Source organism: Phoca vitulina, unplaced genomic scaffold, assembly GCF_004348235.1.
Source record: "Phoca vitulina isolate PV1807 unplaced genomic scaffold, GSC_HSeal_1.0 scaffold9, whole genome shotgun sequence".
NCBI lineage: Eukaryota > Metazoa > Chordata > Mammalia > Carnivora > Phocidae > Phoca > Phoca vitulina.
In genome coordinates this window covers 31,280,785-31,297,517 of record NW_022589712.1, presented here as the reverse complement: position 1 = coordinate 31,297,517, position 16,733 = coordinate 31,280,785, and the positions used below count along the sequence as shown (strand labels likewise).

The window sequence follows — 16,733 nt, the reverse complement described above, 5'->3', positions numbered from 1 at the left end:
TCCAGTCAACAATTACTTCCTGAGTATCTGATATATGGTAGGCATTATAGCAGGCATGCACCGGGCAGTCACATTTACTCCTATGGCCTCAAAAACACTAGTGTGCTGAGGAATCCCAAATGATTATCTCTGGCACCCTTGCTTTCCTGAACCGAAAACTTAGAGGCTAAACCACCCACTGAACAACTCCAGTTTTATGTCCCTCTGACCAATCCAAACCTAACCCATCGTCTTTCCTTACCAAATGTAGTCTTTCTTGTATATACTGTATCTATCCTGTTGGCAAGTTACAAATATGAGAATCACCCATGATTCCTGCCTTCATCATACAGCCCTAAACCCCTACATTCTTTCAGTCTTTAAACTGTGTATTTCATATTTTCAGAAAACAGGGAGGTAAAGCTACTGAAGAAGGGTAGGGTGGAATCAAGTCAGCTTTGAGAATTTAAAGAGAAGGTAAGATAGCATTATCAAGAAGAATTTGGTAGATGATTGCCTGAATAATCGTTTGCCTGTCACACCTTTAATATCTGTTCTACTCTTTTTCCAGTATATCTTTAATATCCGTATCCTAAATGACAGATCATGTTTCTGTTTTCAAGTTTTAAATATATCATTGTGGACAAAAAATGTCTTCAGAACTTCCTATTTCCTGTATAGGATCAAAGGTAGCTATTTTTCTCAGACCTGAAATCTTTTTAACGTAGCTTTCAGTATCTTTAATTTCCCTCTTGAACTCCCTAAATTCCTGTTAATACTGCAAGGGCAATGTCTGTGCCAGGACAGGCTCAAGTGCAGGATGCGGGGCTCCATCCGGGGACCCTGGGATCATGACCTGAGCGGAAGGCAGCCATTTAACGGACTGAACCACCCAGGAGTCTTCAAGAGAATATATTTTGAGTATATATCTCTGCTGTATTTTTTCTTACCTAAGGAAATGAAATTGTACTGAATTGGTATATTTCAGGGATCACATCTTAGAGTGATTAAATTATCTTAGAAATGACATCTTAATGTTGTTAAGTATTTTTAATTTTTTTTGCATCAGATCTCTAAGTTTCTCTAACTCTTCCCCTCTAAGATTAATTACGTGCTGTATTCAGGTTCTATGGAAGCTAGCAACAGTCACTTCTCAATCTTTTATTTGTGTTTTATTTCTACTCTTTAAGCCCTCTCTGGAAAAATGAAAACAGCAACAGTGGGTGTGGTCAGTCCATGCACTTGCTTTGAGGAGAGACTTAACTTCCCAGCAGGGCTGGAAGGAGGGTACTTCTTGGAGGGGGTTGCAGCTGAGTCTGCTCCTTAGAGGCAGGGAACCCCATTCCTTATAGACAGGCCTCCAAGAGCACCCACAGATGCTAATGTGGAGTCCAAGACCCCTGGAGCTTGGATGCCACCCTGGGGAAAAAGGAGCAGCATTCCTAAATTTACCATGATCTATGTCTGTTCCTGGTGGGATGTGAGCCTCTAAACAAGATTTAAGAGTATTGCAGAAAGAATGAAATCTTGCCATTTGCAATGACATGGATGGAACCAGAGGGTATTATGCTAAATGAAATAAGTCAATCAGAGAAAGACAAACACCATATGATTTCACTCATATGTGGAATTTAAGAAACAAAACAGAGGGTCATAGGGGAAAAGAGGAAGAAATAAAAGAAGACAAAACCAGAGAGGGAGACAAATCGTAAGAGACTCTTGACTCTAGGAAAGAAACTGAGGGTTGCTGGAGGGGAGGTAGGTGGGGGATGGGGTAACAGTGCAATGGGCATTAAGGAGGGCACTTGATGGAATAAGCACTGGGTGTTATCTGCAACTGATGAATCATTAAATTCTACCTCTGTAACTAATAATACACTCTATGTTAATTAAATTGAATTTAAATAAAAAAAATTTTAAAAAGAGTATTGCAGAAAAATAAATTGCATTGTAGCACACCTGAGTAAGTGGTAGCTAAGATTTGTGCCCATCACAATTATGTATTATGGCCTCTCCCCTCCCACACACTGACCTCTGCACAAATGCATACCGTTTGGCAAAATCATCTTAACCCTGTGTCCATTTCTCCCGTATCTCATGCTGCTCCCCACACAGTGCCTGTCCCACAGCCCCTCCACACTCCTGATCCCTGCTAACACCTTGCCCTCCCCATCTCCAAGCCTTAGCACACATTGTCCTCTCTGCCTGGATATCAGTTTCTCTGTTTTTACCCTAAATCTATCTTCAACCCACTGGGCCTATCTTTAAAGTTACTTCCTTGGTAAACATACCCCAAAGGTGCTTGGGTAAAAGACATTGCCTCATCATGGTGTTTTTCCATTGCACTCTATATATGTGTATATTGTGGCAATCAACTCATTGCATTGTCATTATTGGTTCACATGTTGGTTTCTCATAAGGAAGTTAGAGAAGTAAAATAAAATCTAATGGATGAAATTTTATTTATTCACAATTATTATTAAGAGACAGGCAATCCACCAGGACAAAAAAAAAAAAGAGCAACTTAGTTTGAGTTGCCCCAGAAGCTGACGCTAAGACAAAAATGTCAATGGCTGAAATTTAGGGGGTGGAGTTAATACCAGCACAAGTGTGGAATATAAGACAGAGAGGAGAAAGCACCCAGGAAAAGTGCTACTATAAGAAGTGACCAGAGACTGGCAACCAGTGTGAACACACACCTCAGAGTCATTTCCCCTACAAGGCAAGGAAGCTGGAGAGTTTACACACCAACTCCTGTCGATCATTGGTTCAGGGCTGCTGCCAAGAAACATTAATTCTCAAGATCTCCCACCTACTTTGTGGGTGTAAAGTGGGCTCTAGAGGCAAGAGAAAGGCTTCAGGGGAAAAGATTATGGTGGTGGCAGTTGGAAGTCAAGACAACTGACTCATGTGGGTAGAGCACTGGCAGCTTATGTCACCCACGGCAGGGGGACTAAGTAATCTAATGCGCCATATTAAGACTCTGTCAACAAAAGGGGATGGGGAGCATACCAGTGCAGGGCACCAGAAGACAGAAAGGCAGAATTTGGCAATGGCCCCAGGGATGAGCAGTACTGGAATTAGGGGCCTTGCACATTCTTATCCTGTGGATCCATCAGGCTTCACTAGGTTTTCTATGAGCTAGCCTTCTAGAATCAATCTTTTCACTTGTCTGTTCTGTTTTTAACAAGTAACCTTCTTGTTAATTTGCTTACCAGTTATTCTTTTTGTGGTCAGGAGTATTTGAGGAAATATAAAGCAGAATCAGTTGTGTTTGTCTATTTTCTCCTGTGGAAGGAGATGGGAGGGAAGGGGAAAGGGGCATCTCTGTCTCACTATTAGTCGTCAGACGCTGAGGCTGGATAAAGAAGACAGTGACTTTCAGCTCAGAATAAGGAGCAATATGTGGAAGAGATACAATCTGAACAGAACCAGGACCTGATCTGCACAGGACAGAGCTAAAAGAAAAGTTTGAAAGTGCCAGGCCCAATGCAGTAAGTACACATTAAGGACTAGATTTAAACAAAAGGGATTAAGAGTAGGAAACCATTTCAGTTTTAGGCTCTCTGAAGAAGCAGTATATTAGGGCTATGGTATCTGGAAAGCTTCCATATGTTAAGCCTTATTACATGGAAATTATGGACAGTGACCTGGAGACTTCAAGAAAACTATAGGTAAATGATACCACATTAAAGTTAGGAATTAGGAATGCTTCCTGGATTTTTATTTCTTTAGTCAACTGATAAGATTGTTCTCAAAATCAAAATGATGACTTTGGCACCCAGAATTTACCTTTCCCTGGCAAATATTCATCAATGTTAGCCTTGCTTATTTAATAAAATTTGTTTTATAACTCAATTCTGATTTTAATTGTATGCAAATCCAAAAACATCACCCACAAAATAAAAAAAAAGAATCACTAAAAAGCTAAGGCAATATTTGCAGCATGTGAAAAGGATCAATCTTCTTAAGAACTACAAATAAAATGCTCTTGAAAAAATCCAAAATTAAGAGATAATGTCTCTGACAGTAAAGTGGACAGGTCACAATTATAATGAAATTGCACAAATTGCTGGTATGAATATGAAAAGATCTTCATTCTCTTTGTGGTCCCATAAATATAACTCAAAATGTGTTAACTTTCTTCATTCTATAAAATTGGCAAGTATTGAAAAATAATAGTATGCTGTGTTGGGTGAATGACAAGGAATGAGTGTGGTCGTATGTGTTGATGAAAGTAGAAATTGTTTTATATTCTCTAGAATATGTAAAACACACATAGTGCTAGAGAGAGATAGTGCTAGTTGACTGAGCCAACCTTTTTCTAATCGCCTTTTCCCTCACTAGCTGGAAAAGCCAAATGCTGATGATTGCATCTTCATCTATAGCCAAAAGTCATCATGTAAAAGAATCCTACCTAACTTAACCCATGCAGAAGTCTGGAGAGGTATCCTGAGACAGCGTTAACTCCGGTCGAAAAGAATGGAGGGACTGACATCTCTTCTGCCTCTTTTTTTCTTGTTCTAAATCCTGCCTTTTATTACTTTATATTAGTTCAATCCCTGGCCATATCCTCTGTCCATCTCTTTGTAATATTTTTCGACTAAGAAGTAAATGCAACTAAGAGATACTTACAGAGATGGTGGCTCTTTGCTCCAAGAAGGCAAAGGAGTGAGTCTGTACTGTCTGGTGTCCAGATTTGTGAGTCCAAGAATGTGATTTTAGAGGTGGGTAAGATCAATCAGTTGGGTAATATCAATTCAGTTATTTGCAATGGGAAAGATACCTGGCTCCATAAGTAACACTTTGTTGTTTTGGGAAATTATTTTGTGGAAAATGAATAAAGGAAACCTAATCCAAAATGGAGTCAGGAAGCAATGAAGGGAGGGTTCTCATTTGTGTACAGCACATAACTCGTGAGAGCTAACTTTACATACCTCAGGAGAAAGAAGCTTACTTTACACACTCCAGCAGGAAGTAGGAAGATTTTCTCCTCATCCTGCAACAATCCAGCCAATAAGAAGCTACCACAACCCCAAACTCACACTCACCTCCAGTGAACTTTTTTTCAAAACAACCCCTCACAACTTCCTTATTTCCTCTATGAAAGGCACTCTCCTCCTTTGTTCTTTGAACCTGCCTATGGTTCTGTATGGTTTGCATGTCCCAAATTGCAATTCCTGTGCTATTCCCAAATTAACCCATTTCTGCTGGATAAGTAACTGGCTATTTTATTTGTAAGGTTAATAATGTTTTGAGTGGGCTTTTTCTTGGTAAATCTTCTGATGAAATCAACTAGAGTTCATCAATTTTACCAGTTAGCATATGTTTAAGGCAAGGGTTTTAAGATTGTCATTCATTATGTTTATTTTTAATTAATTAATTAATTGTTCAATTAATTGTACATAGTTCCAAAAATTATTTACAGGGGCTTTCAATGATACACATGAAAGCATAACTTAAAAATGTGTCAAAGGAGAAGGGAGGCTTGGGAAGATGGCAGAGCAGGAGGACCCTAAGCTCACCCTGTCCCACATTTACAACTAAATTTCACTCACATCAGAGTAAATAAAGCCAAGGGCAATCCAGAGACTGGCAGAACAAATTCCACAACTAAATGTAGACAGGAAGCTGCATTGGAGAGGTTAGGAAGGACAGAAATGGTGGTCAGGAGCTGCCTACAGGAGGGAGGGAGCGGAGAGAGGAAAGCACCCGGGAGGCCACATGGGGAAAAGGAATTCCCGTGATCTCTGGCCTGGAAAAACAGAAGCACTGAATTCCAGGAATTTGCATAACTAGTGGGACTTGGAGCCCAGAGCTTTAAAAGTCAGCTGACTCGGTACTGGGTGAGTGGGGAGGGCGAGTGATGGCCAGAACCTGCCCTTAAAGAGACAACAGCTCAAGAAGAGGCAACATAGAAGCAGCAGTGGGAGGGAGATGTGTTTATACTGATTTCAGAGCATGTTGAGGGACTCTTCCAGGAACAAAGGACCTGGCAGGTGCCAGATTCCTGACCCCCTCCCCCACCCCCCAGCATAAAAACAGAGCCATCTGCTGGAAGCAGTGCTACACAGATGCTTGCTACCTAACCTGCTAGCAGTGTGTGCTGCCCATGAGTTCTCCAGAAGACTCTCCCATTCCAAGTCTGGTGGCCTTGGACCTGGATTCAGCACAAACTTTGTTAAAACTGTACGTGCCCTGCCCAGTGGCTGCCTCTGTGCTCCACTCCTGCAGCCATAGCCCCCGGGGGATCCAGCCTAGGGCTAACAGCTCAGTGGAAATTTTGCTAACACCACTGCCCCGCCCCCAAGCCCTTCTGCTTCTGCAGTCTAGTCCCCTCAGAGGCACCTGCCTCGGTCTCACTAACATCACAGAGAGAAAGTACAGCCCACAACAGGAAAAGAGTCAGTGCATATGTCTGGACTGGAAGGAAAAGCGACTCAGACACAATAGCAGGACGCACATAGGAGACTCTCCTGAAGTGCCAGGTTCTGGTGAACAGGGGATGGTGCACTGTGCGGCACCACAGGACCTCTTCTTCATAAGGCCACTGGTTTCAAAAGCAGAAAATGTAGCTGACTTTCCTAATGAAGAGAAACAGACACAGAGAGGTAGCCAAAATGAGGAGACAGAAAAATATGTCCCAACTGAAAGAACAGGACAAGATTACAGCAGGAGATCTAAGCGAAAGAGAATAAGCAATATGCTTGATACACAATTTAAAGTGATGATCGTAAAGATACTCACTGGACTTCAGAAAAGGGTGGAGGAGATCAGTGAGACCCTTGACAAAGAGATAAAAAAATAAATCTGAAAATATCGGAGATGAAGAACTCAATAAATGAAATTAAAAATACAATAGATGGAATAAATAGTAGGCTATCGGAGGCAGAATGTATCAGTGACCTGGAGGATAGATTAATGGGAAACAATCAGGCTGACCAGGTGAAAAACAAACAAACACTGCATAATGAAAATAGACTTCGAGAACTCAGTGACTCCATCAAGTATAATAACATTCACGTTATAGGGATCCCAGAAAGAAAAGAGAGAGAAAGGGAGGCAGAATATGTATTTGAAGAAATAATGACTGAAAACTTCTCAAATCTGGGGAGGGGAACAGAGATCCAGGTTCAGGAGGCATAAAGATCCCCCAACAAATTCAACCCAAGGAAGTCCACACCAAGACACATAGTAATTAAAATGGCAAAAAATAGTGATAAAGAAAGAATTTTCAAGGTTGCAAGAGAGCTTTCCCCCTAAGGTCAGGAATAAGGCAAGGATGTCTACTCTTACCACTTTTAAAAAAAAATATTTTATTTATTTATTTATTTGACAGAGAGAAAGTGAGAGCACAAGCCAGGAGACAGAGGGAGAAGCAGGTTCCTCACTGAGCGGGGAGCCTGACATGGGACTCGATCCCAGGACTCTGGGATCATGACCTGAGCCGAAGGCAGCCGCTTAACCAACTGAGCCACTCAGGCGCCCCTCTACTCTTACCACTTCTATTCAACTTAGTACTAAGAGTTTTAGCCACAGCAATTAGACAACAAAAAAAAATAAAAGGCACCCAAATTGGTAAGGAAGAAGTAAAACTTTCACTATTTGCAGATGACATGATACTCTATATAGAAAACCCTAAAGACGCCACCAAAAAACTACTAGAACTGATAAATGAATTTACTAAAGTCACAGGATACAAAATCAATGTGTAGAAATTTGTTGCATTTCTACACACAAATAATGAAGCAGCAGAAAGAGAAATTAAGAAAACAATCCCATTTACAATTGCACCAATAATAATAAAATATCTAGTAATAAACCTAACCAAAGAGGTGAAAGACCTATGAAACTATAATAACACTGATGAAAGAAGTTGAAGACAACACAAAGAAATGGAAAGACATTCCATGTTCATGGAATGGAAGAACAAATATTGTTAAAATTTCTATATTACCCACAGCAATCTGCACATGTAATGCAATCCTTATCAAAATACCAATAGCATTTTTTCACAGAACTAGAACAAAAATTCTAAAATTTATATGGGACCAGAGAAGACCTCAAATAGCCAAAGAAATTCTGAAAAAGAAAAGCAAAGCTGGAGGTACCACAGTTCCAGACTTCAAGTTATATTACAAAGCCATAGTAATCAAAACAGTATGATATTGACAAAAAGTAGACATATAGATCAATGGAACAGAATAGAAAACCCAGAAATTAACCCATAATTATATGGTCAATTAATCTTTGACAAAGCAGGAAAGAATATTCAATGTGAAAAAGTCTCTTCAACAAATAGTGTTGGGAAAACTGGACAGCTACATGCAAAAGAATGAAACTGGACCATTTTCTTTCACCATACATAAAAATAAACTCAAATGGGTTAAAGACCTAAGTGTGAGACCAGAAACCATAAACATTCTGGAAGAGAGCATAGGCAGTAATTTCTCTGACATCAGCCGTAGCAACATTTTTCTAGATAGGTCTCCTGAGGCAAGGGAAACAAAAGCAAAAACAAACTATTGGGACTGCATCAAAATAAAAAGTTTCTGCACACCAAAGGAAACATTCAACAAAAATAAAGGGTAATCTACTGAATGGGAGAAGATATTTGCAAATAATATATCTGATAAATGGTTAGTATCCAAAATATATAAACAACTGATACAACTCAACACCCAAAAAACAAATGATCTAATTTAAAAATGGGCAGAAGACATGAACAGACATTTCTCCAAAGAAGTCATACAGATGGCCAACAGACACATGAAAAGATGCTCAACATCACTCATCATCAGGAAAATCCAAATCAAAAGTACAATGAAATATCATCTCACACCTGTCAGAATGGCTAAAATCAAAAACACAAGAAACAACAAGTGTCAGTGAGGATGTGGAGAAAAAGGAGCCCTCTCGCACTGTTGGAAGGAATGCAAACTGATGCAGCCACTGTGGAAAACAGTATGGAGGTTCCTCAAAAAGTTAAAAATAGAACTGCTCTGTGATCCAGTAACAGCACTTCTGGGCATTTACCCCAAAAATATAAAGACACTGATTCAAAGGGATACATGCACTGTTATGTTTATAGTAGCATTATTTATAATAACCAAATTATGGAAGCAATCTAAGTGTCTATTGATAGATGAATGGATAAAGAAGTGGTATATGTGTGTGTGTGTGTGTGTGTGTGTGTGTGTGTGTGTGTGTATAATGGAATATTATTCAGCCATAAAAATGAATGAAACCTTGCCATTTGCAATGACATGGATGGAGCTAGAAAGTATAATGCTAAGCAAAGTTAAGTCAGTCAGAGAAAGACAAATACCACATGATTTACTCTTATGTGGAATTTAAGAAACAAACAAACAAAAATGAGCAAAGAAAAAAAAAGGAGAGAGACAAATCAAGTAACAGACACTTAACTATAGAGAACAAACTGATGGTTATCAGAGGGGAAGTGGGTGGGAGGATGGGTGACATAGGAGATAGAGATTAAGGAAGGCACTTGTCGTGATGACCCCTGGGGGATGTATGGAATTGTTCAATCACTATATTGTACACATGAAACTAATATAACACTGTATGTATGAATAAAATAAAATAAAATAGAATAAAATAAAATTTAATCCAAAAAATGTATCAAAACAGAAATGAAGGACACAACATGATCATAAGACAGAGCCTAGTAAATGCATTTCATTATGACCCACAAATTTGGTGCCAGCAAAAAAGAGAAACTGAATTAGTTATGTAATTGACAGTGGATCAAACCAAAGCATGAATATTCAGACCAAGTGGTAAGAAATAGACATGAAATGACCTCATGTCAGTGTTTGTCACCAAATTATTTTGACACAAACTTCCAGTGTTCTAGCTTTGGGAACTTCAGAATTTGGACTTGTACCAAAATCTGAAATCCCTCCAGTTGGTGTATCTGATCGCTGACTCCTGCCTTTCAGGCTCCCTTGTTCTAGAAAACCAACTACAAGTAACTTTTCACCTCTCACTTGCTGGGATTCTTCACTGTCCTCATCCAGCTTAAATGCCAGCACTGATGATTCTAATCACTTCTTAGAAGTGAAGTTGAAGTTGGAGGAAAAGATCATGCACTTGTTCTTATTATTTTTGTTAATGTTTACCCTATCTATCTATCTATCATCTATCTATCTATCTATCTATCTATCTATCTATCTATCTATCTATCTATCATCTATCTATCATCTATCTATCTATGTATCTATCTATCATCTGTCATCTATCTATCTATCATCTACATATCTGTCATATTTTATTATTGGTTATTACATACCAACTTTTAGCTGTAAGTTCTTTTCCTTCCTTATCTTTACTTACAGCTCCATATGGTGGGTAACATTGCTTCCATATTCAGAGATGAGTGATCTGAAGCTGGGAGAGGTTAGGTAAGTTGTCCAAGATCACATGGCCAGGATTTGTCCTCCGAGCTTTCTGATTCACAGCCCTGTGCAAGGATTCTCTAAGGATGCTGCCTTCCTGTCTTAGAAGATGGGTTCTCTAACTTATGCCCAACACATTTACTGTCGCTGCTTATAACTTTTCAAGAAATGACATATAGCATAGAAATAAAACCCAAATGGCAGTTAGAAGCATAACAAAAGATCTCATCAAAGTAGTAGTGAAATTGATAATACAAGCTCTCCAAAGTGCTGGCCTCTCTATTGGCCTCATTTCAAGCAGCTGTACTCCCCAACTAATTGTCTCATCACCTGTCTGGCCTTGGTGGACTTTTTGGTGGGTGTAGCTTTGGTACTCAGCAGCACAATGAGGAGAATGAAAAGAACATAGGTATGGAATAGGCTTGAACTTCTCTCTCATCTCCATGACTGAAACTCCCTGTCTTTTGTCTAGTTTCAAAATAGACTAGATGTGGGAGAGGCCGTGCACTTGTGGGAGCAGGGAGTCCATGGGAAATCTCTATACCTTCCTGTCAATATTTCTGTAAACCCAAAACTGCTCGAAAAAATAAAGTCTGCTTTTCTTAAATGAGCTTAATCACACCTACGGTATAAAGTTAGTGCCTGTTAAATGTCTGATAATAAAAGTTCTCATTCCTTAAAATTTTCTTTCAAAGCTCTGGATCAGATTTTTTGAAAAATTATGTTGATTTTCTTTCCTTGATCCTTTGCTCCAATCTCTTCTTTGTCAATCATTTTATCACTGAAATGAAAAATATCTAGGAAAGTGTTTTAGTTTCCTTTGACTGCCATCACAAATTCCCACAAACCTGTTGGTTTTATTCTCTGACAGAAATGTATTCTCTCATAGTCCTGGAGGCCAGAAATCTGAAATCCAAGTGTTGACATGACCATGGTCCCTCCCAAAGCTCCAGGGTAGAGTTTTTCTCTGCCTCTTCCAGCTTCTGGTGGCTCTGGGTGGTCCTGGCTTGTGACAGCATAACTCAAATCTCTGCCTCCATCTTCACATGGTCTTCTCTTCTTTCTCTGTTTCTCTTCTGGTGTCCCTTGTAAGACACTGGTCTTGGATTTAGGGCTCATCCAGGTAATGAGATCATCACGGGATGAACTCATCTTAGCTAAGTCTGTAAAGATTCTTTCCAAATAAGGTCTGGTTCTAGGGGCTAGAATGTGGACATATCTTTGTTGTATGTATGTGTGTGTGGGAGGGTTACCATTCAATTCACTACAGAAGGGAATGAGTGCTCTTTTGTTGTGAGGATCTCACAGATAAGCAGCTGGGCCATGATGGTTCAGGGTCTAGATAACCAGTTTTCAGGCAGAAAAATTTGATCTATATCCCGAATGGACTGATTAACACTAAGTGATGTCATAAGACCTTATTTGTTAACTACACCCTGTTTGGCTCTGGGGCTGTGCTGTGTTTGGAAACCTCCTGCTGGTCATTTCCATCCTGCATTTCAACAGCTGCCCTCTCCCACCAGTGTTCTCCTGGCCTCTCTGGCCAGTGCTGACTTCCTGGTGGGGGTGACCGTCATGCCCTTCAGCATGGTCAGGTCGGTGGAGAGCTGCTGGTACTTTGGGCCAAGTTTCTGTACCTTCCACACGTGCTGTGATGTGGCATTTTGTTACTCTTCTCTCTTCCACTTGTGTTTCATCTCCATCGACAGGTACCTTGCTGTTACTGACCCTCTGGTCTCTCCTAGCAAGTTCACGGGGTCTGTGTCAGGGATATGCGTCAGTGTCTCCTGGATCCTGCCCCTTGTATACGGCGGTGCAGTGTTCTACACAGGTGTCTATGATGATGGGTTGGAGGAATTATCTAGTGCCCTCAACTGTGTAGGAGGGTGTCAGACAGTTGTAAATCAAAACTGGGTGTTGATAGATTTTCTATCCTTCTTTATACCTATCCTTATTATGATAATTCTCTATAGCAATATTTTTCTTGTGGCGAGACAACAAGCTAAAAAGATTGAACATACTGGAGGCAAAAGAGAATAGTCATCAGACAGTTACAAATCCAGAGTGGCCAAGAGAGAGAGAAAAGCCGCTAAAACCCTGAGCATCACGGTGGTAGTATTTATGATTTCCTGGTTACCATATAGTATTGATTCATTAATAGATGCTTATATAGGCTTCATAACGCCTGCCTATATTTATGAGATTTGCTCTTGGTGTGCTTATTATAATTCAGCCATGAATCCTTTGACTTATGCTTTATTTTACCCATGGTTCAAGAAAGCCATCAAAGGGACGCCTGGGTGGCTCAGTCGGTTAAGCAGCTGCCTTCGGCTCAGGTCATGATCCCAGGGTCCTGGGATCGAGTCCCACATCGGGCTCCTTGCTCGGCGGGGAGCCTGCTTCTCCCTCTGCCTGCCTCTCCCCCTGCTTGTGTTCTGTCTTTCTCTCTGACAAATAAATAAATAAAATCTTTAAAAAAAAAAAAAAAAGAAAGCCATCAAAGTTATTGTGAGTGGTTGGGTTTTCAAGGACAGTTCAGCCACCATGAATTTGTTCTCCAAACAAATGTAAGCAATTGGACTGAAGAATAAAGAAATCTTTACAATTTCCAAATGAAATGAGTTTTAAAAAATCAAATAGGACTATTCATGAGGAGAAAACAAATTACTCTTCAAATTTAATAGGGTAGATCAATGGTTTTCCAGTCATGTTAAGATGTGCACTTCCTTGTCACTTCTCCAAAAGCATGCATTTCCTAAGAAATGTTAAGTTTTTATTTGCTAATTACTTCAGAGCTCAGCATATCCCACTTTCTAAAAATACTTTCCTCCCTCATTTCTTTTAATTCACTGACTCTTCTTTTGTTCTAGAATGTCACATGAAAACATCTTTGTTCTTCAATCCCCTTTCCTCTTGTCTTACAAAGTTTTTCACTCTCTCAAAACCTGTCAAAAATTTCACCTGTGAATTGCCTTCGTGAGGTTCTTGCTTTCTTTTGCTTTGCTTAATTTCCCAAGGGAGGCTTTTGGGTAGCAGTTAAATGTATTGTGCTTAATGTCTGAGGAGAGAGATTTGAAATATTTATCTATAAATTGCGTGTGGAGTAACACAGACACCTTGTCTGATTCAGAATCAGGAGAGATCTCTTGGGGGTTGGGGAGCATCTGCAAACATAGACACCATCCTGACTGGGCTGTTGTGATTGCCAGACAGATTACTCTCATCCTGTGTAATTATTTCCTCCCCCAGGGTAGGAAGCAGAAGGCGTTGTATTTCCCCAAATGATGATAAGATGATTATTTGTCTGCTCTTCTTGCTACTGCTACTACTACTTAAACTGTGTAAATGGTTGCTATGGATAGCCCTCTATGCTATGCTATTCTGTTCAAACACATTGAATATTACTTTCTCATAGGGGAAGATTCTCTTCTGAAAGCAGTCTTTAGTTCTTTCTTTTTCTGTAACAAAACTTAATTTCAATAGCAAATTTGCTAGTTTTAGGAGATAAGCAGAATATACATCAATGAAAACATTCACGTGTTCATCTTTTTTTTTTTTCACTTATGAACCATGAACCCCATGCCCGCAGTGTACCAAATCAGTGCTAGATTACATAGAAACAGGTAATAGGATCCCACCTTTAAGAATCTGTAACTCTGGCAAGAAGCGATGTTGTTAACTGTGGAAAATTTTAAAAGGACAGACACTAACTCAGCTAGATTAAAGTGAACTTCAACACTGACAAGTCATGTTGTTAGCAGAGTGCCCTTGTCATGATGTGATGAGAATGGCATGTTATTTCTATGGTCTTTTTTCCCCAAAAAACCTATAACCCCAGTGTAATCAGGAGAAAAACATCAACCAAAACCTCATTGAGGACTATCCTACAAAATATCTGACCAGGGCTTCTCAAAACCATCAAGGTCATCAAAGATAACGGGAGTAAAAGAAACTGTCAGGGTCTAGAGGAGCCTAAAGAGACATAACCACTAAATGTAGCATCCTAAATGGGAAGCGGGAACAGAGGAAGGACAGTAGGGAAACCTGAGGAAATCTGAATAATGTATGGACTTTATCTTGATACATTAATAATAATATATCAATGTTGGTTCATTGATCATTAGAAATGTATGATACTAATCTAAAATGTTAATAATAAGAGAAATGGGGTGCAGGGTATAAGAACTCTCTGTACTATCTTTGTAACTTTCCTGTAAATTTGAAACTATTCTAAAGTAATAAAAAGTTTATTTTTAAAAATGTAGGGTATACAATTATGTGAGGACAATGGGCATTCATCCTTATACTGACTCATTCACTGATCCATTTCACTAATATCTTTGAAGACTTAGTGTTCTGTGTTCTGGGTTCAGTGCTTCAGGAATACAGAACAAAAGCCTTAGAAAATCTTGTAGAAAAAACTGATTTACTGACAATTATGGCTTGGAATTCATAAAGGTTTAAACAATAAAGAATGTGTTTGAGGATTAGCATCTCACTGGAAAACCAGGGAGACATATTAAAGAGGTAGCTTTAAGCTGGGCCTTAAGAGATTAAGAAGAGTTTTTGCAAGAGGGAGAGGATGGAAAGGGATTTTCAGGCTGAAGGAATAGCATGACCAAAGAAACAGAGAAAGTGCACAGAGTGTCCAGGAAATATGGAGATAAAACAGCTAAACAACTACCAAGAGAATAGTCACCCTTTTGACCTTCCTGAGGTTGCCATTCAAGCCCCTCCACCTTTCCCTCTCCCTACACCTCCCCAGGCATCTTCCATTTCAAAGTGGAGACATTCTTACCTCTACCCCTCTGCTCAGGTTTTGACGCCTCTAATTCTCCATCTTCTGAGCCAACATTTCCCCAATGAGGTTTTACAATCATCCTATAAAGTACTCCAGGGAAAAGAAGTTTCTGCATCAGCAATGTTTTAGAATGACTGCATACTATATCCCGCTCTTGGAGAGTAACACGAGACATGACATATTAAAGACTCTGAGAAGTCCTGTTTCAACAAAAACCTGTCTAACATTGTTTAAATATGCATTTAAAAAATTTGTGTGGAGTTCCACTTTGTGATGAGCTGAGTGTTCTTCTAGGACATAAAGTGTCATGTTTAGTGGATTGGGAAGAGGTGTGGATTTATTTCTAGGCAGAAGAAACTATGTTTTTTAAAGTAATGACTGATTTATACTTTGCAAATTATATTTATTCCTATATCTAAGGCACCGTTTCCTTGATGTCTCAAAATTACATATATTAGGATGAATTTTAATTTACAATTCTTTTTTCATTTAAATATGTGATAATACTTGAGTTAATTAGAAAAGAGAATAATTACTTCCAAAGAAAAATTAGGCGTTAAAAAAGTACATTGAAAAATATGTTTATGATAAATAATTTTTAATTAAGAAAAACAATAAAGTCAATAGGAGTTATCTTTCTAGCCAGAAAGAAAGAAATGGAGTGAAATAAATTCATTTCAACTAACTTCAATGACAAACTAAAACATTACTTCTTTGGTTATGGAGATTGATTGGTTTATGTTTATATCTATGTTACATCTATCTATATATTTGTACTTCAGAGACCTCAAATTAATTTAAAATAAGTATTCCAAATAAGCAATTATTAATTTGAAAATATTCAGTAAGAAATGTGGGAGCTACTAGAGACCTGTTGGAAAAGATTTAGGAAGAAGACAGAAGCAAAATGTACATAAAAGATGTCAGTACATATACTAGGAATAGCTTGTAAGAAACACTTGGTTCAATGCTGAACAAGCATGTGGCATAAGTACTTGTTTTTCCAAAGAAAATCATATACTGGTATCCCTGGAAAGATAGTAGGTCGAACTTACGTGATTTTTTTTTAAAAGGAAGAAATATTGCAATGGCAAGATGTGGATCATTATCACTTTACAAAATAATCCACTATTTCCAAGTTTCAATTATCAAAGGAAAGGGAGGAGATATTCCTTTAAGAATATAATACATTTACTCAGGAATCATTGAAATGGATGAATCTGGCTTACAATCCTGTTTAGTGGTGGGATTCCAAGAAGACAGGGATTCTAAAGGGAACATGTTGAAAAAGAAACAGTCCAAACACTTGACTATGATTATGAAAAGTGATGTGAAATTAGGATACAAGCAATATTTCTGAAAGTTAAATTATGCAATATTTGAGCTTCAGGAGACCTTAGAGGACAAACAGTACGAAACCCTAATTTTCTAGCTGAAACTCTGTGAGATGGGAAGGAATGCAAAGATTGCCAAAATAGCCTCACCCAGCACTGCCACATGGCAGAACCAGGATGAGAACTCAGAAATCCTAACCT

At 38.9% G+C, this 16,733-nt stretch overlaps 1 protein-coding gene across 1 annotated transcript; it reads left to right on the top strand.

Moving 5' to 3' along the window:
• The first annotated feature begins 10,374 nt into the window (after positions 1–10,374).
• Positions 10,375–16,558, top strand: LOC116634702 (trace amine-associated receptor 6-like). Its single transcript, XM_032408256.1, is given in 5 exon segments — positions 10,375–10,398; positions 11,813–11,855; positions 11,858–11,896; positions 11,899–12,705; positions 16,398–16,558. Coding segments are annotated over 5 exon segments (1,074 nt in total).
• The last annotated feature ends 175 nt before the right edge of the window (positions 16,559–16,733 follow it).